Below are 22,399 nucleotides of genomic sequence, written 5' to 3'. Positions count from 1 at the left end.
AATAAACTGAAAAAAATAATAAAATATTCACGTTCCCACTGGCCTGAGAGGATGGCTTTCTAGCAAAGCTGAAAGAAACAGGAATTAATCAAAAGGAATTAGTTTTTCAAAAACAGATGGCAAGTGACCTTATCTAGTTTTTCCCCACCATGTACAAAGCAGATAGCCCAACCCAATTCTCCAATAGATGGTGAGCTGTTTCAGTTTTGCTGCTGAGCTACGACCACAGTATGAGGAAGCTGCATGGCCTATATTTTGTATAATTATTTTCCAGTTCACTGAAGATAATGACTTGTGAACTTAAAAAAAAGGGGTGTGTGTGCACCTCTTGTTTGTACGAGCACCATATACACACAGTAACCTATGGAGGCCTAAAGAAGGCATCAGATTCCTTGGATCAGGAATTACGAATGTTTGTGAGCTACCCACTATGGATAGTAGAAAGTGAACCCAGGTCCTCTGCAGAACAGCAAGTGTCTGGCACTGAGAGTTAAACTGTCATTGTTCACATTGGCATTTGTGGGTATTCTCTTAGCCTTAGAGAGATTTTTAAAATATGCTGACACCAGAACCAGTAAAATTTGGGGGCCTGTGTTCCCTTCATAGTATTATGGTGATGTGGTCTGTGGCACACTGAGGCAAACCTTGAACATTTCTGAATCAGGAATGGAACTGTGACGGGGAGAAAAGCTGAGGGAACTAAGGAAGAGGAGGAAGCCATGGCTGATCATGTCGCCTCTATCTCTCAGTACAGCTAAGAAGATTAGCAAGTGTCCAGTGAGCCATATGTGACTGGAAAATGAAGGGTATGTAGCACCAACAAATGACCAAATGAAAATAAAACTTTAAAATATTCACATGGCTAAATATGGTGGTGTGCTCTATATACCTAGTATGTGGAAGGCTGTGGGGAGGACTGCTGGGAGTTTTGAGGCTAGCCTGAGCTACACAACAACTCTGTCAAAAGCAAAGTTTGTAGACCAACACATAATCCATATTGTAGTACTCATATTCAGTCTTCTACTACTGTTCAGAAAACCAGTGGGAGCTGATATAGGTGCAATACAAGTAACTGTAATGCAAATACTGATCCCTTGTATTAAACTGAGGTTTAAATAGGGGTACTAGGAGAAATATAATACCAAGTCAGTACCTTTTCTTCAACAAGGAGTCACAGTACCGAGCAAGAAGCTCAGGGGATTTACTGGATGACTGGGCCATTTTGGTAACTGCATTGTTGTTTATGAAGCGACCACAAGCCTGTGTATATAAAGGACAGTTAGAGAAAAGATACCCTGTACATACATACTGAACAGGAGCACAGAGACACACTTACCTTATCAAGTGCAGCCACGAAGCCAGCATCGTTGTTGAATGCTGACATCACCAGGGCATTGTATTTTTTATGAACATCCAGCACTGTCTGCACATACATCTTGGGGTCCTTAGGTAGAGGAAAAGCAAAAAACAAACAAGAATTAAAAACACACATTTTATGCTGCTATAAAACGTTCTACAAGTTTTAACTACATCTTCAAAGTTATTATGATCAGAAATATGTTTGGTTCCACCCTAAAACACACAGGACACTGGGTTTCTATGTAAAACAAAATAATTCTTCAAACTAAAAATTAAATACCTTAAAAAAACTTGAAAAGATTATGAAATTTGTTTTTTTCACATGACAGGTCTGAACACAGATGGGGACGCACAATGACAACTGTGTGGCCAAGGTCAGGGACAAGCACTGGGGACTTGGGGTGTAGGCAACAGGGACTCCAGACAAAAGAAAATAGTGAAAGATGCTAAAAGGGACAACACTCGTAGAAGATACAGGAGATGGATGGGTGAGAAGGAATCAAACAATATCAATGGTCAAGTAGCAGTCACTATTTGCCAGCCAAGGACCCATAATGTGTGGCGGGCAATCATTTTTAACATCCATTTTACATGATTAAACTCAGTTACACTTCTTACTAAAGTGGCAGCTGAGCCAGGTAAGGACTCAGGTAGATGACTCCTGAGTCTGATATCTTCTCTTCAGCTTTCAGAATGGAAAAGATCCAGCCAATGGACACAGAGAGGCAGGAAGGCTCTTGACTAGCCCTTCATAAACCAGGAGCTTCAGGTGTACAGAAAGGAAATATTCTGGCAATGCCTCTAAATTTCTGATGAACAATTTCACTGTTGATACTTTTGAGACAGCCTTTCTATATATAGCCCAAGCTTACCATAAACTTGTGACCTTGTGGCTTCCCCTGCTGCCACCACTGTGTCCAGACCCCAGTTCCTCACACTGTCTTGCACAATTCAGGAATGAGAAAACAGAAACCCCTGAATATTAATTACTTTGTATTTTTGGTAAAGTTTGATTTTAATTAATAGGTAAACCCAAACCTTATGATACAATCATTTTCTTATGCTGCAGGTATGTCTTGTTAAAATATAGTAAATAGATGCAAATATTATGAAAATATATAGTATGATGATACAATTTCACTGAGATGGAAAGATGGTCTTTACCTGATACAATCAGATAATCTGGTCCCTGTCTCCTGACAACTACTCCTGTATGCTGCAGAGATGGCACCACTCTAAAGAAAGCATCCGAGAGCACCTACAAGTCAAGCATGCACCTTGCTTCACATGGGCTCTTCTTTGTTAAGCAATGCATCTTTTTTCCCTTTGCTTGACTTAATTTTGGTTTGTCATTAAAGCCCGTATTACTTTGACAGACTCAGGTTTTAAACTACTTTCTGAGCTCACATCAAATTACTGCACAACATTCATATTCTCTTCCCTTACAATTTCCATGGCCACTGGTTTTTACAAAGGGTCTACAGTGAGCATCCAACCACAAGAAAATGCAGTAACCACTATTGGACCGCCTGGCTTCCATAAGGAGGTTACCATCCTTGCAAAGAATCAACTGCATGTCAAATTTGAAGATTTGTTTATAAAGCCTGTTACTTTGGGGACTATGACTCACAGGATTCATACAAGGTATACTACACACACACACACACACACACACACACACACACACACACACACACACACACACAAATACATTCTGGTACTTATTTTATTTTACAATGACTCAAGCTTAGCAGTAGAGAGGTGATAAACTCCCATTTATTGAGAGGTTACTCCCTTGCCATGTGTTCCCAGCTCTCACTGTGGCCCCTAAAGTGCTGACCTTAGCTTCACCTCCATGCACCTGCTCTCTTGCTCTTTGTAGTGATTTACAGATTGAGTCTTGGATATCAGTATTGACTATATTTACTGTTATGTGCTAGAAGAATTAACTTCCTCTGGCTTTTTTAGTTTTTTAAATTTTCCCTCAGATTTAGGATTTGAAATCAATTTTCTCAGTAAATGTCCAGAAGGAATTCCCACGTATTAATGCAGAGCTTTGCAAAGAATAAGGTAGCCTTCGGATTAATTCTAGATTCCTCGTAATAGAGAAGATCCAGCAGAGTACGGTTGAGAGGGTAGGATTGACAGGAACCAACAGAACAATGCACCATGATAACAAGCCCCAGGAAAGTGGATTTAGAAAGTTCATTATTACAGTGTGTATGTCTGACATGCTTAAGTATGGAGGAGAAGTGCCACAACACTAGTGTGGAGCTCAGACAATTTTCAGGGGTCAGTTCTTTCTTTCCACTGTGGGTCCTTTAGATCAAACTCATGGTTTTTTGTTCTTTGTTTTGAGGCAGGGTCTCATAGTCTAGGCTAGTCTCCTATGTACTATATAGTCAAGGATAGCCTAGGGTCTGATCTTCCTGTCTTGCCTCCTGAGTGGTAGTTACAAACATGCGCCACCATGCCTGGCTATGAGGAAAAAAAAATTGAGGTTTAAAACAAAATGAACATAATAGATAAATCTAGTCCACATCCATAACAGCACAGGAGGTTTTTGGTTTTTTTGCATATAAGAAACACAGTTCCTCTCAGTTCCCAAGGTATCTCTCTCATTCAATGCCTGTAATTCAAAAAGCTGTTATGTCATCCATGACTGACACTTTTAACAACCTAAGCCAAAGTCCCACCAAACCTGCACAGCCTGACCTTCAGAAGACATGGGATTCCATACTTCCTAAGCCAAAAAATGATCAACTCCCCTCCCCTATCACTGTCATTTCATCTTATTTCAACAAAGCCTATTGCTATTCTTACAACCTCTTGTTAGATTCACTTTCTACATTTTAGCAATGTTTTGAATAAAAATCGAGTCTTGTTAAGTACATAGTTATTAATAATACCCTTAGCAGCTTTCCTTGTGTCCCTTGAGTAGCGCTGACATAATTAATATGCTTCTAAGTTCTCCCAACATCTGCTCAGCTCTCTCCATCTTTCCACCTCTCCTTTAATAAATCCTGTCTTATTTCTTAGACTGTGCTTATTCAGTCACTGAAGGGCTACACAGGATCCCTCTTTGCCTAGGAAAGTAACTGAAGCTAGCACTCAGCGTTGAAGTATGGCCTCTACACACACTGGTATACACACAGACATACATACTCCCAGTTCCAATGCACACACACAAGGAGACCAACACTGGTCTTCAAACAAAAGGGCCTGAGTCAGGCAGTAGGGCATATGCCCATAGTAGGAAGACCTGGTCAGCTAAGAGGAGGCCACCCTGGGCTGTATAGTAAGACGTAGACACAACGTCTGAGGATCTGCTGTGATCCTAAATTCTGACCCAATACTTTTTAAGAATACTATCAAAAGAGATAAACTGGGATTCTTTAGGCTTTTAAAGAAATATCTTACTCTTCATGTGTGTAAACTGGGCCACTAATAGATCTAAACAATGCTTTCGACCTAAGCCTAGACCCACCTTGAAGAGCAAAGTTTGAACCTGCATTTTTTTAATTGGGTCAGGGGCTAATGAGAGCCAAATTGTTAAGCTTGTGTAATTGTTAACTTGTTAAACTTGTCATGAAACAGTTAACCATTGTCAACACAGCAACTACAGAATACATGGATTCCTCCTGAACTCTGAACTTACTTCTGGATAATTTGCCTTTTGGAAATTAGAGGAAAGAAATAAAAGTTTGCTCCCAAGAAGAAGCAAACACATCATACAATCTGGGGACAAAAGTGTGACTGTTATCCATAAGTACCTGGCCTTTTGAGTAACTTTGTCTCCATATAATTCTCTACCTCAACCTAAAGCCAAACTTTCAGAAACACACTCTAACCACAAACCATAAACGCAGACAAAGAGGCACACTCACTAAATGTTTAATCCTGAAATTCCTTTCTCTTATCAGCCATCAAGTCATCCCATGTGTGTTCAGGATTATAAAATCATTCATTCATCACTCACTCACTCACTCACTGGTAAAGACAGGGTCTACAAGCCCCAACTGACTTTTCTTGTGACTCACTATATAGACTCACAGAGATCCACCTGCCTTGGCCTCCTGGGTGCTGGAATTAAAGGCAAGTGCTACCACACCTGGCTATAAAACTAACATTGATATTAACGGGGGGGGGGGGCAAACATAAGGTCCCATACACTAATAGCACAAATTTACATTTTTAATAGACCTTTTCTTCTCTGTCAATCAGCAGAAACAAGATTGAATGTAGCTTAAAGTGTGAAAAGCAAAGACAAACAACAGTGACTTAAGACATACTATCTATTCTCATGATTGCGATCTCTGCTCCAAACATTTATGTTTGGCTTAAGGTCTAGGTTGATGTTTGTTTATTAGGATAGGGTCTTACTCTCTAACCTAGAACACACTAGGTAGCCCAGGATGGCCTTGAATTTACGGCCCATCTGACAAAGGATGAGCAGTGAGAGACACGGTCAGTGATAGGATTCTAACTAGCCTTGAACCAACAGGGAGTCACTTTAGTATTTGTCATTGTACAACACAGTTTACATCAGAATTTAATTTGATGTGACATAAAAACTGATTTGGGAATGAACTGTTTTCATAATGACTTCCCTTACAGAAGGAGTAAACTCTTCCTTTTGTTGGAAAAAAATGAGTATTCTGGATATAAAATGACAGTTTGGTCATGCTAGATTTAAAAGGTTATTGTATATTTTTCTGTTCTTGTGTGTGGTTTTGTTCCATAATAAGAAAAAGTTAAATTACTCTTGTTCTCCTAAGGTTACAAACCTACCATTCATAAACTTAGGATAAGCGGTGGCTCAGCAGTTAAGAATGTGTATGCTTCTTGCAGAAGACCAGAGTTCAGTTCTCAGCTCCCCAAGTTGGATAACTCACAACAAACACTCTCTCTAAGAGTTATGACACCCTCTTCAGGCTCCTGTGGGCACTGCACCCATGAACACAAACCCATTTTTAACACAGTGAAAAAATATAAATAAACAAAGTAAAAAAGCAAAACAAACAAACAAAAAAAAGGAAGAGGAGGAGGAAGAGGAGGAGGAGGCGGCAGCGGCAGCGGCAGCTAGAGAGATCACTCAGCAGTTAAGATCATTGGATACTCTTCCAGAGTATCAGGGTTCCATCCTCAGCACCTATACAATGGCTCACAACCATTCATTAATTCCAGTTCCAGGAACTCTGAGGTCCTCTCTATTCTAACCTCCTCAGACATACATGCATTCAGACAGAAACACTAAAATAAGACAAAAATAAAAAAGGAGATTATCAATACTTAAAAAGGTGCTGGAGAGAGCTGGGTATGGTGGTGCAAGCCTTTAAGGAGGCAGAAGCACACAGGTAAATGGATCTCTGTAAATTCAAGCATGGGTTATATAATGAAACCCTGTCTTAGAAGGGGTAACCGGGGATGGGGTGGGGGCACTAGAATAACGTAAGGACTTTGTGAACTTTCTACTTTCAAAAGCCAAAACAAGTTCTCTGCGTCAGTAAAATCATAACATAGATGCACCACACACACGTGCAGTTGGCATGTGAACATACTGGGCTCAATTGCTTTTCAATCAGGTCCTACTTACATTCAGAGCAGCTTCTCCACACTTCTCAATTGCCGCAAGACCCTGATTATGAATATGTGTCTCTAGTAGTTTTTTCAATTCTCCTAGGCCATCCTGAATTCTAGATACAAGATTATACATGCGGCCCAAATCTGAAAGAAAAAAGGAGCAAATTTTATGCATGGAAACCAACTGTGCATACCTATTCTGTTCATTAAACTTGTATCAAGTGGAGAACACTGTGAAATAGGAAACCATCTTCTAGATCTGGTGTACTTTGCTAACAGCAACTATGGGGTCAGGCTATTAAAACTTTCTCTTTTACCACAAGAATCTGCTAATGTACCATTGAGAAAAAGCACTGAATGCTTTCTACAATCTTCACGAGCTATTTATGCCCCCAAAAGGTACTAAAACATTTGCTTAAAAAAAATTATTAGGGTTGGGGATTTAGCTCAGCGGTAGAGCACTTGCCTCGTAAGCACAAGGCCCTGGGTTCGGTCCTCAGCTCCGAAAAAAAAAAAAAAAAAAAAAAGAATTAATACAGATACATATTTCAACTATAAGTCACAAAAGGATTCCTCAAATTATTCATTTCATGTGTGTTCAATTTATGATAAAGATGGAAAATCCTAAATCCCAAAACAATGTGACTCAACCACTAACAGTTCCCACTAGCACAGAGGAGCAAATAGGGTACTAAAAACAAAACCATCTTTTCTAAGATAGAGGGAGGAAACTCAAACACAAAACAAAAAAATCTGCCCACCACTGGTAATACCAAAAGAAGAGTATGGAACCAATTATATTCACCTTCATTCTTGTCAGCATCCAACAAATTCTGAAACTCTGTGTGAAAAATTTCCAAGTGTTTTTCAATGAGGACCTGCTCACATTTCCGTGCTAGCTCATCTTGTGTGCTCTCATGGAGATAAACCTGAACTCTCCGCTGTTCCTCAAGCAGACGAGCTTCAGCCTGCAGAGAATTCAATCAAAGCAAACCAATGAATGGCTTTATTCACTTTTAAAGAACTAGTATGTGAATGACAAATTAAATTCACAAATATTCCAATAAGAAAGGAGAAATAGGACTTTAGACTGTAGGGTGACTGCCAACATATTATAAAGTCACTAGTCTGTTCTACTCTTTCTGTAATACAGGCTCTGATCTTTTAAGAGCCTTTAAGAACATTATCATAATTAACAGTTCAAATGTCTTCATATCATTTTTCTTTGGGTAAATGGTATTTCACATCTTAGAAGCAATATCCCCTACCCCTGTGGGAGAAACCTACAGGTCTTCTTCAGCATGTGGTCACTACATTAAGAAGCTCTACTTGGGTCTGAAAGCTGTTTGAAGTCAAGGGTCATACCAATATAATCCTAGAAATGACCACTCAGAAATAATCCACAATAAGGGAAAAAGAAAAAGAAAAAAAAGGAAGGACAGAAACACAGCAGCCTTCCCTTGTCAACCACTAAGCACACACTTCTAAAGCCCACTTGGATACTGCGGAATCTCAACTTCTTAAATTTCTTTCCAAAGAAGAGAGGCTAACAGACAATTTAACACAACAGGAACCCAAGTAAAAGACAATATATTTTAAAATCTGTCACCAGAAACATGTGAGGGTAGAGAGTCACTGAGGACCTCCTACGTTATCAGAACAAGGAAGAAATCGCAGTAAGTTTTGAATTATTCAAATGATTTGAATAAGAAAAGACAAAAGTTGTATTTTACTCTCATATAGACTTTTTGGATTTAGTGTAATTGTAGATAAATCTGGAGAATTACTATTAGAATTGAATAAACATTCAACACCAAGAAAACTGACTAGGCAAAGCTTGGACCATCAAATATGATCATGGGTGGTTATTCAATCACAGAAAAGCAGCTAGAGCCACAACATACCCTCACACTTGGCAAAAAGCTAAACATGCAAAGTAAACTCAAGCACAGTAAACTATGTATTAATTATAAAGTCCATATCCTAAACAGAGAATGACTTCTAACAAACCAGTAAGTATATCCAAAAAGCTGGAATGAGGAACAGATAAGTTATAAAGAAACACAAAAAGTTTGAAGTTAGTAAATTTCTAGTAAAAAACTCAAAAAATCAAAATATGACCAAATAATTTATAGTACACTTGATAAATCAAATACTATCCACTAAAATATACCAAATCACTAATGTGTAAGTTCAAACAAAACAAGGTAGAACAAGCCCCCACACCCAAAACAGCCCACAGCAATACTCCTGTCCAGTAAGCAGAAGCAGACACTGAGCTATCATTCTAAGTGTTTTAAGTCAATCTGTTCTTAGAAGAACATATCATCCTGGTCAGGAAAACAAACCGTACTTCTTCTCAGAAGAGAGGGTGGAAGGCTTTGATGTCCTTGTGAATTCTCTATGGGGACTCTGACCATAGTGAGTTTACAGAACTTTCTTCAGGGGCCAAGTGGCAGAAAAGCAGCAGGTCCCTAGCTGGGAACTAATCTGTGACAGCAGGTATCTTTACCACTGCTGTCTTAAGTACTGATCATGAAACACCTGGACCATATTTAAATGACTAAGTACCCTAAAGTTCTTGAAAATGACCCTGATTAACTCCATTAGAAACAATTATTGACAAAACAAAGAAAAACAACAGAACTGAAAGGCTGGTTAAGAAAAATTAATAAGGGGCTGGGGATTTAGCTCAGCGGTAGAGCACTTGCCTAGCAAGCGCAAGGCCCTGGGTTCGGTACCCAGCTCCAAAAAAAAAAAAAAAAAAAAAAAAAGAAAGAAGGAAAGAAAGAAAAGTTAGTAAGGTATTTTCTTTCTTTTTTTAATGTGAATGTTTTGACTACAAGTACAGGATATGCATGAAGTACACACAGAGACCAGAAGAGGATGCTGGATCTCTCAGAACTATGGTTACACATGGCTATGATCCATTATGTGGAAATCAAACCCAAGTCCTCTGCAAGAGCAATACCTACCCTTTTAACTGCTGAGCAATCTTTTTTCTTTTTCTTTTTTTTTTTTTTTCCGGAGCTGGGAACCGAACCCAGGGCCTTGTGCTTGCTAGGCAAGTGCTCTACCACTGAGCTAAATCCCCAACCCCCTGAGCAATCTTTTAAGCTCATATTTTATTTTTAAATAATAAAATAATTAGAAATTTAAAATATTCAAACATTTATTTTTTGTTTTTTCTAAGTCAGATTAGTCTCAATCACGAGATTAATTTTAAAGTGTAAATATGGCTTGTAACTTTTCAGCCATCAAAGGCATCTATGGATGGACCAACCATTAGTAACTGTTTACACTAAAATACACGTACCTGATGACAGCAAACTGAACAGAGACCTCTAGGGACTGTAATATCTAGCCCAAATTGGCTATTGAAAGCACGATATTTCCTGAAAGCTAATCTTTACCTCAAAATTATTCCTGGGATGTTGTATTACTTAACTTTTTTAATATCAATGTAACTTTTCCTCAAGTTATTGAAATTGTCAACTTTTTTCTGGCAGTCCTATGCCTGCCCAGGCACAAGCTGGAGACTCTGAGGTATGCATGTGTAAGGTCAAAGTCCTCCATTATGTTTGCTTTGCTACACTTTTCTATAGAGCCTTTAATATAGATATTCAACGCATACATAATTTCAAATCTCCTTTTACATTATTTTAAAAGTAACGTTCACTAAAATATTATTCTCCTTTCACAGGTGAAGAAACTAAGGAACATAACGGTTAAGGTCATTCTTTAATCTTGAAAACTGGTGACCCAGTTTGAGATACAAGGATATAAGATTACCTCTATACTGTTTGTTTTGTAGACCCTGAATTATGGGTTCCCTGAACAAGATGACAAGCTGTGTTTAGTAAGACTTCTAAGTGGGTCAGGACCAAACTTTTAATGCTTTTAGAGAATTTCCTGGAGTGTGAAGGAGAGGTTTGATTGCAAGCACCAACCCACCAGACACTGTTACTTTTGAAGTTGCCAAACTTCAAAAAACAGACTTCCTTGTTTAGAGTGTATATGCAGCACTATCCTAAAAGTTATTTTCCTCATGCTGAGGTACTACTACTACTACTCTTATCTGCATGGGCAGCAGACATCACCACAGATCATAAAGTCGTCTACAAAGAGCAGGCTGGCACCATAGAGGTGTGCAATGTTAGGGAAGATTCTACTTTAAAGATATAGCTTAAGAAAAAAAAATCATTACTGGGCTGGCAAAATGGCTCAGTAGTATTAAGGGTGCTTGCTGCTAAGCCTGATGACCTAAACTCGATCCCTGGTGCCTATATGGTAAAAAAAAAACAGTCTATGCATATGCTAACATGGCACACATACATTGTTCATGTACACACCCAGAGACACATTATATACACATTATATACACATGCATATACAAAATAAAGTGCAAAAAAAATTAAAACTGAGTCAGTAAGAGGCCTGTTTATAAAAACTACAGTCATACTACAAAACTAAATAATGAGCAATACCAGGATTCAAAACAGATTATGTCTCAAATACCCTTAAGGAGCTGGTTAGGTTTCAGTCACATACAAAAAACAAAGATCTACTACAAAGAACCACCACTATCCCACATATACTAGTTCTACTTCTGTTGAATTCTGAGATATCAGAAATGTGTAATTGAATTTTAATTTCAAACTTAGAAGGCCCACTTATATTCACTGTATTAGCTCACCATACGAAGATACACTGTGAACACCGCAAGCTAGGCATGGCTTTCTCTAAATATCAGAAGCAGAGGGGGTTGGGGATTTAGCTTAGCGGTAGAGCGCTTGCCTAGCAAGTGCAAGGCCCTGGGTTCGGTCCCCAGCTCCGAAAAAAAAAAAAAGAAAAAAACAAATAAGTATCAGAAGCAGAGTGGTTGTGCTTATATTTTCTTTCTTTCTTTTTTTTTTTTCTTTTCTTTTTTTTGGAGCTGGGGACCAAACCCAGGGCCTCTAGCAAGCGCTCTACCACTGAGCTAAATCCCCAACCCTATATTTTCTTTCTTTAAACACGGAAATGACTTGGCAGTCCATTTCCTGCCCAAGAGAGGGCAAAGTAGGTATTAGATTGGTATGACCTAGACTCTTAAAAATTTAGTACATACAGGTGAGAGGGTCATCAAACTGTAGTCTGCTGGGAAATCCTGCTGCACCTGTTTCCGGCTTATTTCTACATTTCCATGACTGCTTTTGTTTTTTAAAAGTACAGTTGAACAATGACAGAAGAGATCCTATATAGGCTGAGAAGCCTAAAGATTATTTACTGGCCAGTACTATATAGCAGAAAGCTTGTCAACTCCCGACATAGTCGTTCCTCAGACCCAATATCCAGAATCCCTGAATTTCCCAAAAAGAGAGCAAAGATAACTCCTATTAGAAGGTCATGGAAGCACCGTGTAGTAAAGAGCAAGTTAGAATACATGGCTCCACCTTGGATCTTCTCCTAAGTCAAATTTACATCCTCCCTCCTAATTTAATCTTGAAGGGCTAAACTATGACTCTTAGGGAATATTTTAGGAGAAAACCAGCAAAAACAAAAAAGTAGCAAATCTAGGAATACCTGTGTATTTTCTCACTGACATAAAATCCTGAGGTCCACGCTTCAAGGGGAGACGATACAAAAACATGGAAGGCATGCAGCTACTATCAGGCATCTCCTTGTATATGCAGGGAACACTCACTAATGAGTCTCAATTTATAAAAGTTCTTCAGAGAGTTCTAAGAGTGAAACCTGCTGACATGGTGTGACTGCAGTGCCAAGCCTGCCAAGTGAGGAACACTGCAATGCCAAGAACTCCCTGGAGGAGTGATGACTATTTAACTTATATCTACTTTATATTATGTTTAAGCTTACCTTTTTCATATATTCAGTAACTGGGTTCTGCTGTAAGAATTCAGTACTTTCTCTGGTATAAAATCTCTCTGTGTCAGCCAAAAATTGAGATTCAAAGGATTCTTTATACACTGTTAACGTAGGGCCCTTTGCAAATGCATCATCTTCATTCAGTCCCAATTCCACTAGAAATAAATAGGAGCTATATTTCAATTACCATATTTTTTGTTATATTTTACAGACAATACTTTAGTGTAGCAGTCAGTTTAAGTTACACTTAAAAGATCAATGTGAAATGGAGGGTTATAAGGTAACTATTATTTGCTAGTACTAAAGTATGCTTGTTTTAATAAAAGAAAAAATAAAAAGAATGAACTCCAAGATGTATAGCAGCAAATCATCCTTAACCTGTGCCAGGGATACTTCAATATTACAAGTTTAGTTAGAGAAAGTTTGCACTTCCAAAAGTGATATAAATATTGCTTGTAAACTTTCACAGAAATGCAAACCCACCCAAGCTTCAACAAAGCATCACTTAATCAGTATCTCAATCTCAAATTTTTCAAGCTGATATAGTTTCTGGTTATCATGTAGCTCAAAAGAACAATTATATATAAGTAATTCCTCATGAAAACAGAGAAGGAAATACAATTCAATTTTTCCACAAAATTTCCTTAAAGTACAAAGATTAAATATTTTTTATGATTTATAAAATTACTTAAAAGTACCTTAAAGATGAATTAACATTCCTGATAATTTCTAATAAATATTTTAAATTAATATTAGAGCACTATTATAATTGTCATGTGATACAAAAACTATTGAATAAAGGCAAATTATTTACCATAAGATTGTACAACTCCACTAATCAGTCTTGTATTGATGGTTTCGCCATTTCTTTCCTTCTCAATCAGTTTTAAAACAGCATTTGTTACCTTTAAGAACACACAAAGGTATAAGGCAGATAATACAGCTCACAATGTATCTTATATATCCTTTAAACATTTTAAGTCACTAAATAATACAAGGTAATAAATATTTTAGGGGGATGAGTACATGCATGTCTATGCATGTGTATGCAAAGACTGAGGACAATTTCCAAACCTGTTTGCCAAGAGTAATTGACCGTGCCTTTAAGACAGTCGCCACTCAGTGCCATGGAGCTCATTCAGGAGGCAAGCCGGGACCTGGCCAGGAAGCACTAAGGATCTACTTGACCACACTTTTCCAGTGCTGGGTCACTAGTGGGCATCACTATACCTGCTTTCTTCCAATGGGTACAGGGGATCTACCCCATGTTCGCATGCTTGCATAGCAAGTGCTGTACAGACTAAGCCATATCCCCAGCCCAACAAATACTCTTGAGATAGTCAAAAAGCTTGAGAAGATAAAAATGGAAAGTTTTTTTTTTTAAGGAAACACAGACATATCCCATAGTAGATACCTGTTTATTCAATGGCCTGAACAAACAATCTCTCCATGTCACCAACGCAAGCTGGATGAAAAAGGGGAAAAGATGTATTGAATATCCCTGAAACTTGTCACTGACAACAATCTGAATTCTTAATAAATCTTTAGATATCACAATGAAATCAAAGCTGCTCTTAATCATTTTGTATAGATGTTTACCTTCTTACATTTAACAACAAGGTTCAGAAAATTCTAAGTTAAGGAGGACATTTGTATCAGCTTAAAAACCATCAATAGATTCAACCTATAAATGTATTCCCTGGATCCGACCAGTTTTGACCAGGAACACCTGATAAAAATAATTCTAGTCACTCCCACAGTTTCCTAACACAACAAGATATGTTTCAGAGATTATAAAAATCTTACTATCTTGATTGTGCATTTTAAATGCAGTTTCTTGTACACAAATCAAGACCTCCCGCTGTACTTTGTGTCTTCAGGTGACCGTGTGAAACATACATTTGTGTGTACATGGAAGATGCTCACATGAGCACATGAAGATGCAGAACAGGTGGATGGAGAGGAGGCGAGGACTTTACCTATCCTGCTCTATCACTCTCCACCTTATTAACTCTCTCGCCAAGAGACTGGCAGCAGCAAGCCCAAGCTCATGGGTTTTATGTAGGTACTAGGTATATGAATAAAATAGGTGTCTCCAATAAAATAAATGCCATAAAAATCAATATTTAATGCTTTTTCTGTGGAGGAGTCTGTTTTTTCCCTATGTAATCCCGGCTAGCCTCACTGAGATCTACCTGCCTCTGCATCCCAGAGCTGGGGTTAAAGGCATGCACTGCTAGCCCCAGCATTATTGGGACTCTTGCTTGGGGTGTGCAAAGGTACTGGAAGACTCAGCCTCACTGTCTAGGAGAAAAGCAACCTTTTTCTTCCCTGCTTCTTCAGCCTTCAAACAGGAGTAAGGCAGCAGTGAAAATATCAGGCTATGGTATTAGCTTCTAACAGAATCCCTACACTTTAAAAAATATTTTGTAGGGGTTGGGGATTTAGCTCAGTGGTAGAGTGCTAGCAAGCGCAAGGTCCTGGTCCCCAGCTCCGGAAAAAAAAAAAAAAAAAAAAAAAAAGATTTTGTTCTAACTACTTTCTAAATTAGCAACCCCACCTTAGACAGACCTAGGCTGACTCTGGATGATTTGTCATTTCAAAGGAATAAAACCAAAGGGCAAAAGCAGTCAAAAGCTATAAAAGGCAAAACAAAAAAATCTCACAACAGGGTAACAGAAACAATTTTGCTGGTAGCACTTCAACATACAATGAAATCAGCTTATATCCTCTGGGTGATTTGGAAGCAAACCAACAACTTTCTCTAATTAAAGGGGGGGGTGGATTTAGAAAAGAGGGTTTTTTTTGTTTTTTGTTTTTAAAGGAAAAGCTTTATCATCTGTCTTGACCTTGAACCCACAAAGCAGTCACATTTGCTGGAGACTGGGCCATTAATAAAACCACAGATTCTAACTGTTAGACTGGGCTTTGATACAAGCTAGCAAATGAGCAGGGTCTTGAAGCAGCATACTTGAAACACAGATGGGAATACTATTTCTAGGCAAGGGTACTGACTGTCCTCTGTTAGAATTTATGGCTGCATACTGTATTTCAAACAGTGGCTACACTATTTGATAACTGAAAGTGTGGAGTTTGAAAATAGATTTTAAAAGTAATAAAAGTAGCTGACTCTTGTCTACTATTTACTTATTTATTTGAGCCAAGGTGTCATTATGTAGTGCTGGCTGGCCTGCACTTCTAAATGGTATAGGATGGCCTTGAACTCAGAGACACATCCCTGCCTGACTCCCTAGCACGGGGATTAAAGACTTGTGCCTCATGTCTTGCTCAATCTTAAGAAACAAAAGTCTATTGGTACTTTTTACTAAACTTGTTTAAGTGTTGAACCAAGCACATGGAAAGTAAAAAAGCAGGAATTTAGGAGCTGTGATGCCACTGTAGAGATTACACATGTAACATCAGGTCAAGCAGCTGCCAAAAGGAAATCCACCACGCTGAGTCCCACTTTGCAAATTCTGACACAAGTGAAGCACATCAACCATGATGGGAAGAGTTCAAAACATGTTCAATGGAATAAACATGTAATTTTGTCAGTTAAGATATATTAAAGAAAAGAAAAATATGAAAACTTCAAAAACACCTGTTAAAACCATATAACTAACTGGGCGAGATAGTACACGCCTTGGGATCTAGCACTTGGGAGTCAGAGACAGGTATCTCGGTTTGAGACTTCTCTACAAAGTGAAGTTCCAGAAACAGTGATATCTTGTTCCAAACAAAGAAAAGCCAAAATAAAAACCTATGTGACTATACAGTACTATGAAGTACAACTGGGGTACAGAAACTGAGCTCTTTAAGTGCTAAAAGTCCTGAACCCGGCCTTGTTTTCCTCTAATTCTGTAAAAGGGAAGCAACGAAATATTGCTATTTTGACACATTAGAAACTGACATTTTAATAAAACTGACCCCAAAAGGTTTTATTTTAATTTGATACACACACATGAGCAGACTAATGTTTTCAATTAATCCTCCCTCAACTTCTCGAGAACTGACTCTCTTTGACTATGCTTACCTGGAGAAGTATTTGTTTGCTTATTTATTTAGTGTGTGTGAGCACGAATGTATGTGTGCATGTATGGAGAACCCAGAGGACAACCTTTGCAGTTGTTCCTCAGGAGCCCCCCACCTATTGGCCTGTACTTGTCAGAATGCTATGCTGGCTGGCCCATGAGCTCAGGTGTCTGCTTGTGTCTGCCTTCCCAGCACTATGATTACAAACATCAATATCAGACTTGTTTTTAACACAGGTTCTGGGAGACAAAATTAGGGTCTTGTGGTTTACAAAGCAAATATTTTATTGACTGAGCTATCATCCCAACTCTGTGGATTTTTTTTAATATGTATTTATTTATTTACTTACTTGCTTATTTATTTAGACAGGGTCTCACTTAGCCCAGGTTGGCTAAGAATGTGTTATACAGCAGAGAATGACTCAAACTTAAGATTCTCTTGCCTCTACAACCCAAGTGCTGGGATTACAGGTATGTGCACCACCATCATACCTAACATATACAAAATAGCAGACTGAACCCAGGACTTCATATACACTAGGCAAGCACTGTGTTAACTGAGCTACCTCATTGGCTCATCTCTAAAGTCTCTAAGTCTAGAAGGAGGTCTAAGACTCTGAAGGTCTATCATGTTCCCAGGTGATACTGATAATACACATTTAGAAGTCATACTTTTGAGAAACCAGAAAGCAAAAAAAAAACCCCCAAAACAAAACTTGAAGACTAACAAAAAAATTAATTCAAGGTCCCCTCTCAAATACAGAACTTCAGACCAAGAAAGTATATGAATGCCCAGTTAAGAGCTTAATCCTCAAATAAGGTAGGTAACTGATTTGCTAGCAACTGCCAACATCTAGGATTCTAGTGCTAAAACTCAAGCAGTTGTGTGCAAACATAATAATTGTTCAATTAATTAAAGGCACTTTAAAAGTAAACACAAACTATTTATTTAACTGTGTTTATTCTACAGCTTCAATTTCCCATCTCTCTACTTTCTTGTCACAACATATTTAAAGGTTATTTATTCCTAAAAGAAAATCTTACCGAATAGATTTCATATATTCCTTTTCGTCCTTCATCACATTCGCGACGAACCCAATGTCTATTGAGGTAGGCACAGATTCCATTCAGCACTTTGCTGGAGAATCGGTAATCTTCCCACTGCTGAGTGTAGAACTTCAGCACACTCTCATCCATTAAATCTTCTCCATCCTAAAAACAAGTTCACTAAGACTTTAATGTGACTAGTTTGCCGCATAATCAAGATAAAACTTACTGAAAAAGCTACTGCATCAAAATGTAGAAGTACATGCAGTTACAGATGGGTCAAATGCTGTGTACAAAAACATGCTGATGGAAATTCCCATAAGAACATTAAAAGTCTTTCATTATCAAATTAAACTTTTCATGGGTTGAATAGGTATATGCAGTCATAGAGTGTACCCTAAGCTTTCAAAATGGAAACGTGCTTTTTCTTTCTTTCATGCTTTTTCTTCAGTACTTATGACTAAACTTATGGTCAAATGCTGGGCAACTGCTCTCCTTTTAATGTAAGACAGGGTCTCAATAAGCTGTTCCGGCTGGCCTTAAACTCAATTGTGCAGCCCAAGACCTCATGTTTTCTGAGGCTGGCCTTACACTCACAATGCAGCTGAGGAGGACCTTGAACTTCTGTTAAGATTACAGGCCAGGGCTGGAATTCCAGGTGTGTACTTCTATGTCCTATGTTTTTTGGTTTTTTTTTTAGTTTTTAAGCAATTTCTTATTAAGGAATCTAGCTCAAAAGCCTTTCTGTCTGACATCATCCCAGCTTTTTACTTTAAATCAATCTATCCGATTAACAAATTATAATGAAAGTATATTCATTTTTTAAAAATACGAAATGTTTCACAAATTTGTAAGATTATAAAGCTATTCATATTAATTTTGGTATTTGTTGTATTTTTATATCTATAACAATATAACATTTCTTCTTTAACAAAACCTCAGAAAGAAAACTGGAAGTTATCCAAATTATTCTTATTTTAATCTCAGTTTTTATTTGAACAAAATTAACTTGAAAAAAATGCTTAGATATTAATGACATCTCCAAAGTGTGTCCTACCCTTTAAAAACACTACACTACTATTTTTTATAGGCACTATACTGAGTATAATAAAAAGTATACCTTCTTGTGCAGAGCCAAAGTCTAACAGACTTGGAGTTCTACAAGCTAGAACATTCAAGTGACCCAACCATCTATGTAACACCTGGTCACACCCAGACACAACCAAATGTTTTGTGTATTTAATAAAATGAATTTTAAAACAAACTGATCTATTTTAGATATAAAATACAAATATGTTGCTGATGGGAGACGCTACTAAAAACAGAACAGACTTGACTTTATTTACAAAGTGCTGTAAATTCAGAAGACAGAGTCTGTAGCACTACCCATCACCTTTAAGAACATCAAACAGATACATTAGTTACAACTATCAGTTAATTATAGTCTGTTAGAATGATGTGTTTCCACTTAGCCTGTAAAATAATTAAGAAAAAAACACTTTTGTAGCATACAGAAAATAATGTATAACATCTACTTAAACTTTAAAAGAATGAACTGTATACACATCAGAGATTCTGAGAACTTTCCCAGGTAGAAGTAGAAATACCTTTGCAGACTGAATATGCATCATGTACAACACCAGATGAGGAAGCTACCTGACCACCTGATGGCTGAGTGTAAGGCAACCCACTTCCTTTGTTACAGAGCAAACTACTAAAAGCCAAAGGCAGAAGCTAAGGTAAAAGATTCACCATTAGTGGTGGGTGGTGTACACCTTTAATCCCAACACTCGTTCGGTCCCCAGCTCCAGAAAAAAAAAAAAGAAAGAAAGAATCCCAACACTCAGGAGGCAGGCGGGTCTGAGTTAGAGGGCGGCCTGGTTTACAAATGAGTTCCAAGACAGCCAAGGCTACAGAGAAACCCTATTTTGAAAAAAAACAGGGAAAGGGTCACCTTTGCCTAAGCAATGGTTTGAGCTAATAAGCTGCTTAACTCAGAGGATATGGGTAGTTGCAGCAATGCCTACCCAGTGTAAGCATAATGTCAATCTAAAGCAGTAAATACGACAGAGATGGAAGTCACAACAAATAACTGCATTTAAGAAAAAATAAACAAAACAGACATTTTTATATGCTTATAGCATAGAGACATCTTACCTTAAGAAGATTTGTCAAGTAATTCTTCAAAAACTCCTTCAATCGCTTGTATAACTCCAAGCCGACAAACTGAGCTCCCCCAGGAGTCTGCCCCTTTTTTGACTTGGAAGGAGGGACTCCAGCACCCCGGGCTTGGTTGGACTGATGCACACTAGTACAGTAGTTATAAACATGACTTGGAGAAAGTTAAGGAAAGTAACACATACCATAGATGTAACAGTGATTTACATGAACTTATTTCCTTATGTTTATATAACAATAGATTCCCAATAAAACCAGAGTGGAAAAGGATGCCCATCGCACTACAGATAAAGTTAAAAGACAACAAGCCATTTATAAGGATGTCCACAGGCTTGAAAAGGCAGATTAACATTCTTGAAAGAGTGCCAAGAAAAACCCCAGATCTGTAAGATTGCCTAACATGACTGATTTTGTAGAAACATTCCTGAAAATTCCAACAGGTTAGAAAGGTTGCAAATGACAAGGAAAAAAGCAATTGCAATATTTGGTTTTGGAAAAACAAAAGCCAGTACTAATCAAAGTCAATGATACTTGGCAACAAATAACATATCCAGAAGCGCACACTATAAATACTGTAATAACTAAACCATTATTTTCAGATGACTCAAACAGACTTACCCAAAAATACAAAACAAAGTGCATGAACATGAATCTTGATACAATAGAGTCAAAGATGTATAAAACTAGACAACAGCATCAGGTCGACACACCACTGTGAAACAAAGGCATAGAAATTACAGAAACAGAAATGAAAGGCTGAACCAGCAGCCTCTACATATTAGCATGATAGAACTTGAGGATGGGGAGGACAAAGGCAGAGAGAGCACTGCTTCTGTGATAACCTTTATGACAACTACAACTGTCAGACAGGGAGAGCAATAAACAGGACACACAGTCACAAAACATATTATTCTACTGTACTTAAGGACATACTATATAAAGATACTTCAAAAATCAGAATCTTCAAAATTACTTAATAAACAATATTAAGGATTATTCAAAATATATCCCAAATGGATCAACAAAAATATATAAACTAAAAGAATAAAACAAAGAAGATGTAGGCATTACCACTTACCTGTTCTCAAGCTGGAGATGACCTTTCCAAACAAAGTCACCAATGTCTAAGCTGGAAATCTGAACATGTTAAAGTAAAGCTACCTTCAAGGAGAGTTACTATCTTCAGCAAATTAATTTGGGGTGAGTGTGTATATATATACACACATACTCATATATATATATATACACATATATAGTATATGTATATGTGTATATATATATCTCCTAGATTAATACCTAGTACCTTAAAAAACATAATTTAAAATAATATGAGGTAAAAACTATAAAGAAACATGACAAAAGTACACTACAGACAGAAGGTCAAATAGCTAATAAAATACCCAACTGCAGTAATTCTTTATCAGAGTACTGCCTCTTAAAGCAACAGATCAGTAAATGTTTCAATGGTTCAGAGTTACAGATAACAGTGAGTATCTTCTGCTCATGATGCAGTGGTCCTGCATAACTGGAATCCCAGTACCACTTGGAAAGTAAGTTCATGGTCATCCACAGCAACAGCAGTTGAAGCTAGTGTGGAATATGAGAGACTGGGAAGAAATGAGAGGGAATGGGAGGAGATGGAAAAGAAAAATTTTCAAATAATCCAAGAAGAAGAAAAACATGAATGAAAAAATAAAGGTTAAAAAAATGGTCAAAAAAAATCAACCTATTAATTATAATAAACAATCAATGAGCTACACTCTAGTCAAAGGCAGATATCAGAAATTCAAGATCACTTAGCTGGTGATACAAAACACAATCATGTCACAAATGCTCAAAGTATATGGCTAGAACAGACTGCCACATCAAACAATGAAATCTCAGATACTTACTATAAGAACTGTTCCATGATAACAAAAGCAACAAATAACTAAAAAGATCTAATTACAGCATCAAAATATATAAAACACTTGCAAAAACACTTATAAAAGTTGAAAGAAAACACTTACATGGTCATGTTAAGATTTAGTACCTCAGCAATTAGAACAAAGAAGAACATCAAATGAACCACAAATGATCTGACACTACAAACACTAACTCTCACTTAATGCTATGCAGTATGTTGGTAAAACTGGCTTTTGAGGTGATTCAACAAATGGTGCTCAGACAACTTAATAACCGCATACACAAAAATTAAGTTGGACTCTAACAGACAAAAATTAACTGAAATAACTTCAGCATTTGAGAGATGGAAGGAGTAAAATGGTCCGTTCTATGCCAGACTGGACTGCATAGTGGAACAGCTGAAGAGTCAGCTACATAAACCTGAGTTC

At 37.6% G+C, this 22,399-nt stretch overlaps 1 protein-coding gene across 6 annotated transcripts in view; it reads right to left on the bottom strand.

Annotated features, from left to right (window-relative positions):
* The window catches only part of Cul1 (cullin 1), a 74,733-nt gene that overhangs the window by 18,160 nt on the left and 34,174 nt on the right, over positions 1-22,399 (bottom strand). For all 6 annotated transcript variants that reach the window (NM_001108627.3, XM_087658036.1, XM_087658035.1 and 3 more), the window contains 9 exons: positions 20,046-20,220; positions 17,886-18,053; positions 14,225-14,275; positions 13,625-13,715; positions 12,802-12,965; positions 7,748-7,910; positions 6,956-7,086; positions 1,337-1,444; positions 1,154-1,260 (listed from right to left, as the gene is read on the bottom strand). In NM_001108627.3, the coding sequence (NP_001102097.1) occupies positions 1,154-1,260; positions 1,337-1,444; positions 6,956-7,086; positions 7,748-7,910; positions 12,802-12,965; positions 13,625-13,715; positions 14,225-14,275; positions 17,886-18,053; positions 20,046-20,220 (1,158 nt within the window). The remainder of the gene's footprint in view (positions 1-1,153; positions 1,261-1,336; positions 1,445-6,955; positions 7,087-7,747; positions 7,911-12,801; positions 12,966-13,624; positions 13,716-14,224; positions 14,276-17,885; positions 18,054-20,045; positions 20,221-22,399) is intronic.

The sequence above is a fragment of the Rattus norvegicus genome, chromosome 4, assembly GCF_021556685.1.
Source record: "Rattus norvegicus strain SHRSP/BbbUtx chromosome 4, alternate assembly SHRSP_T2T, whole genome shotgun sequence".
Classification (NCBI taxonomy): domain Eukaryota; kingdom Metazoa; phylum Chordata; class Mammalia; order Rodentia; family Muridae; genus Rattus; species Rattus norvegicus.
This window is presented reverse-complemented; position numbering and strand designations above follow the sequence as displayed.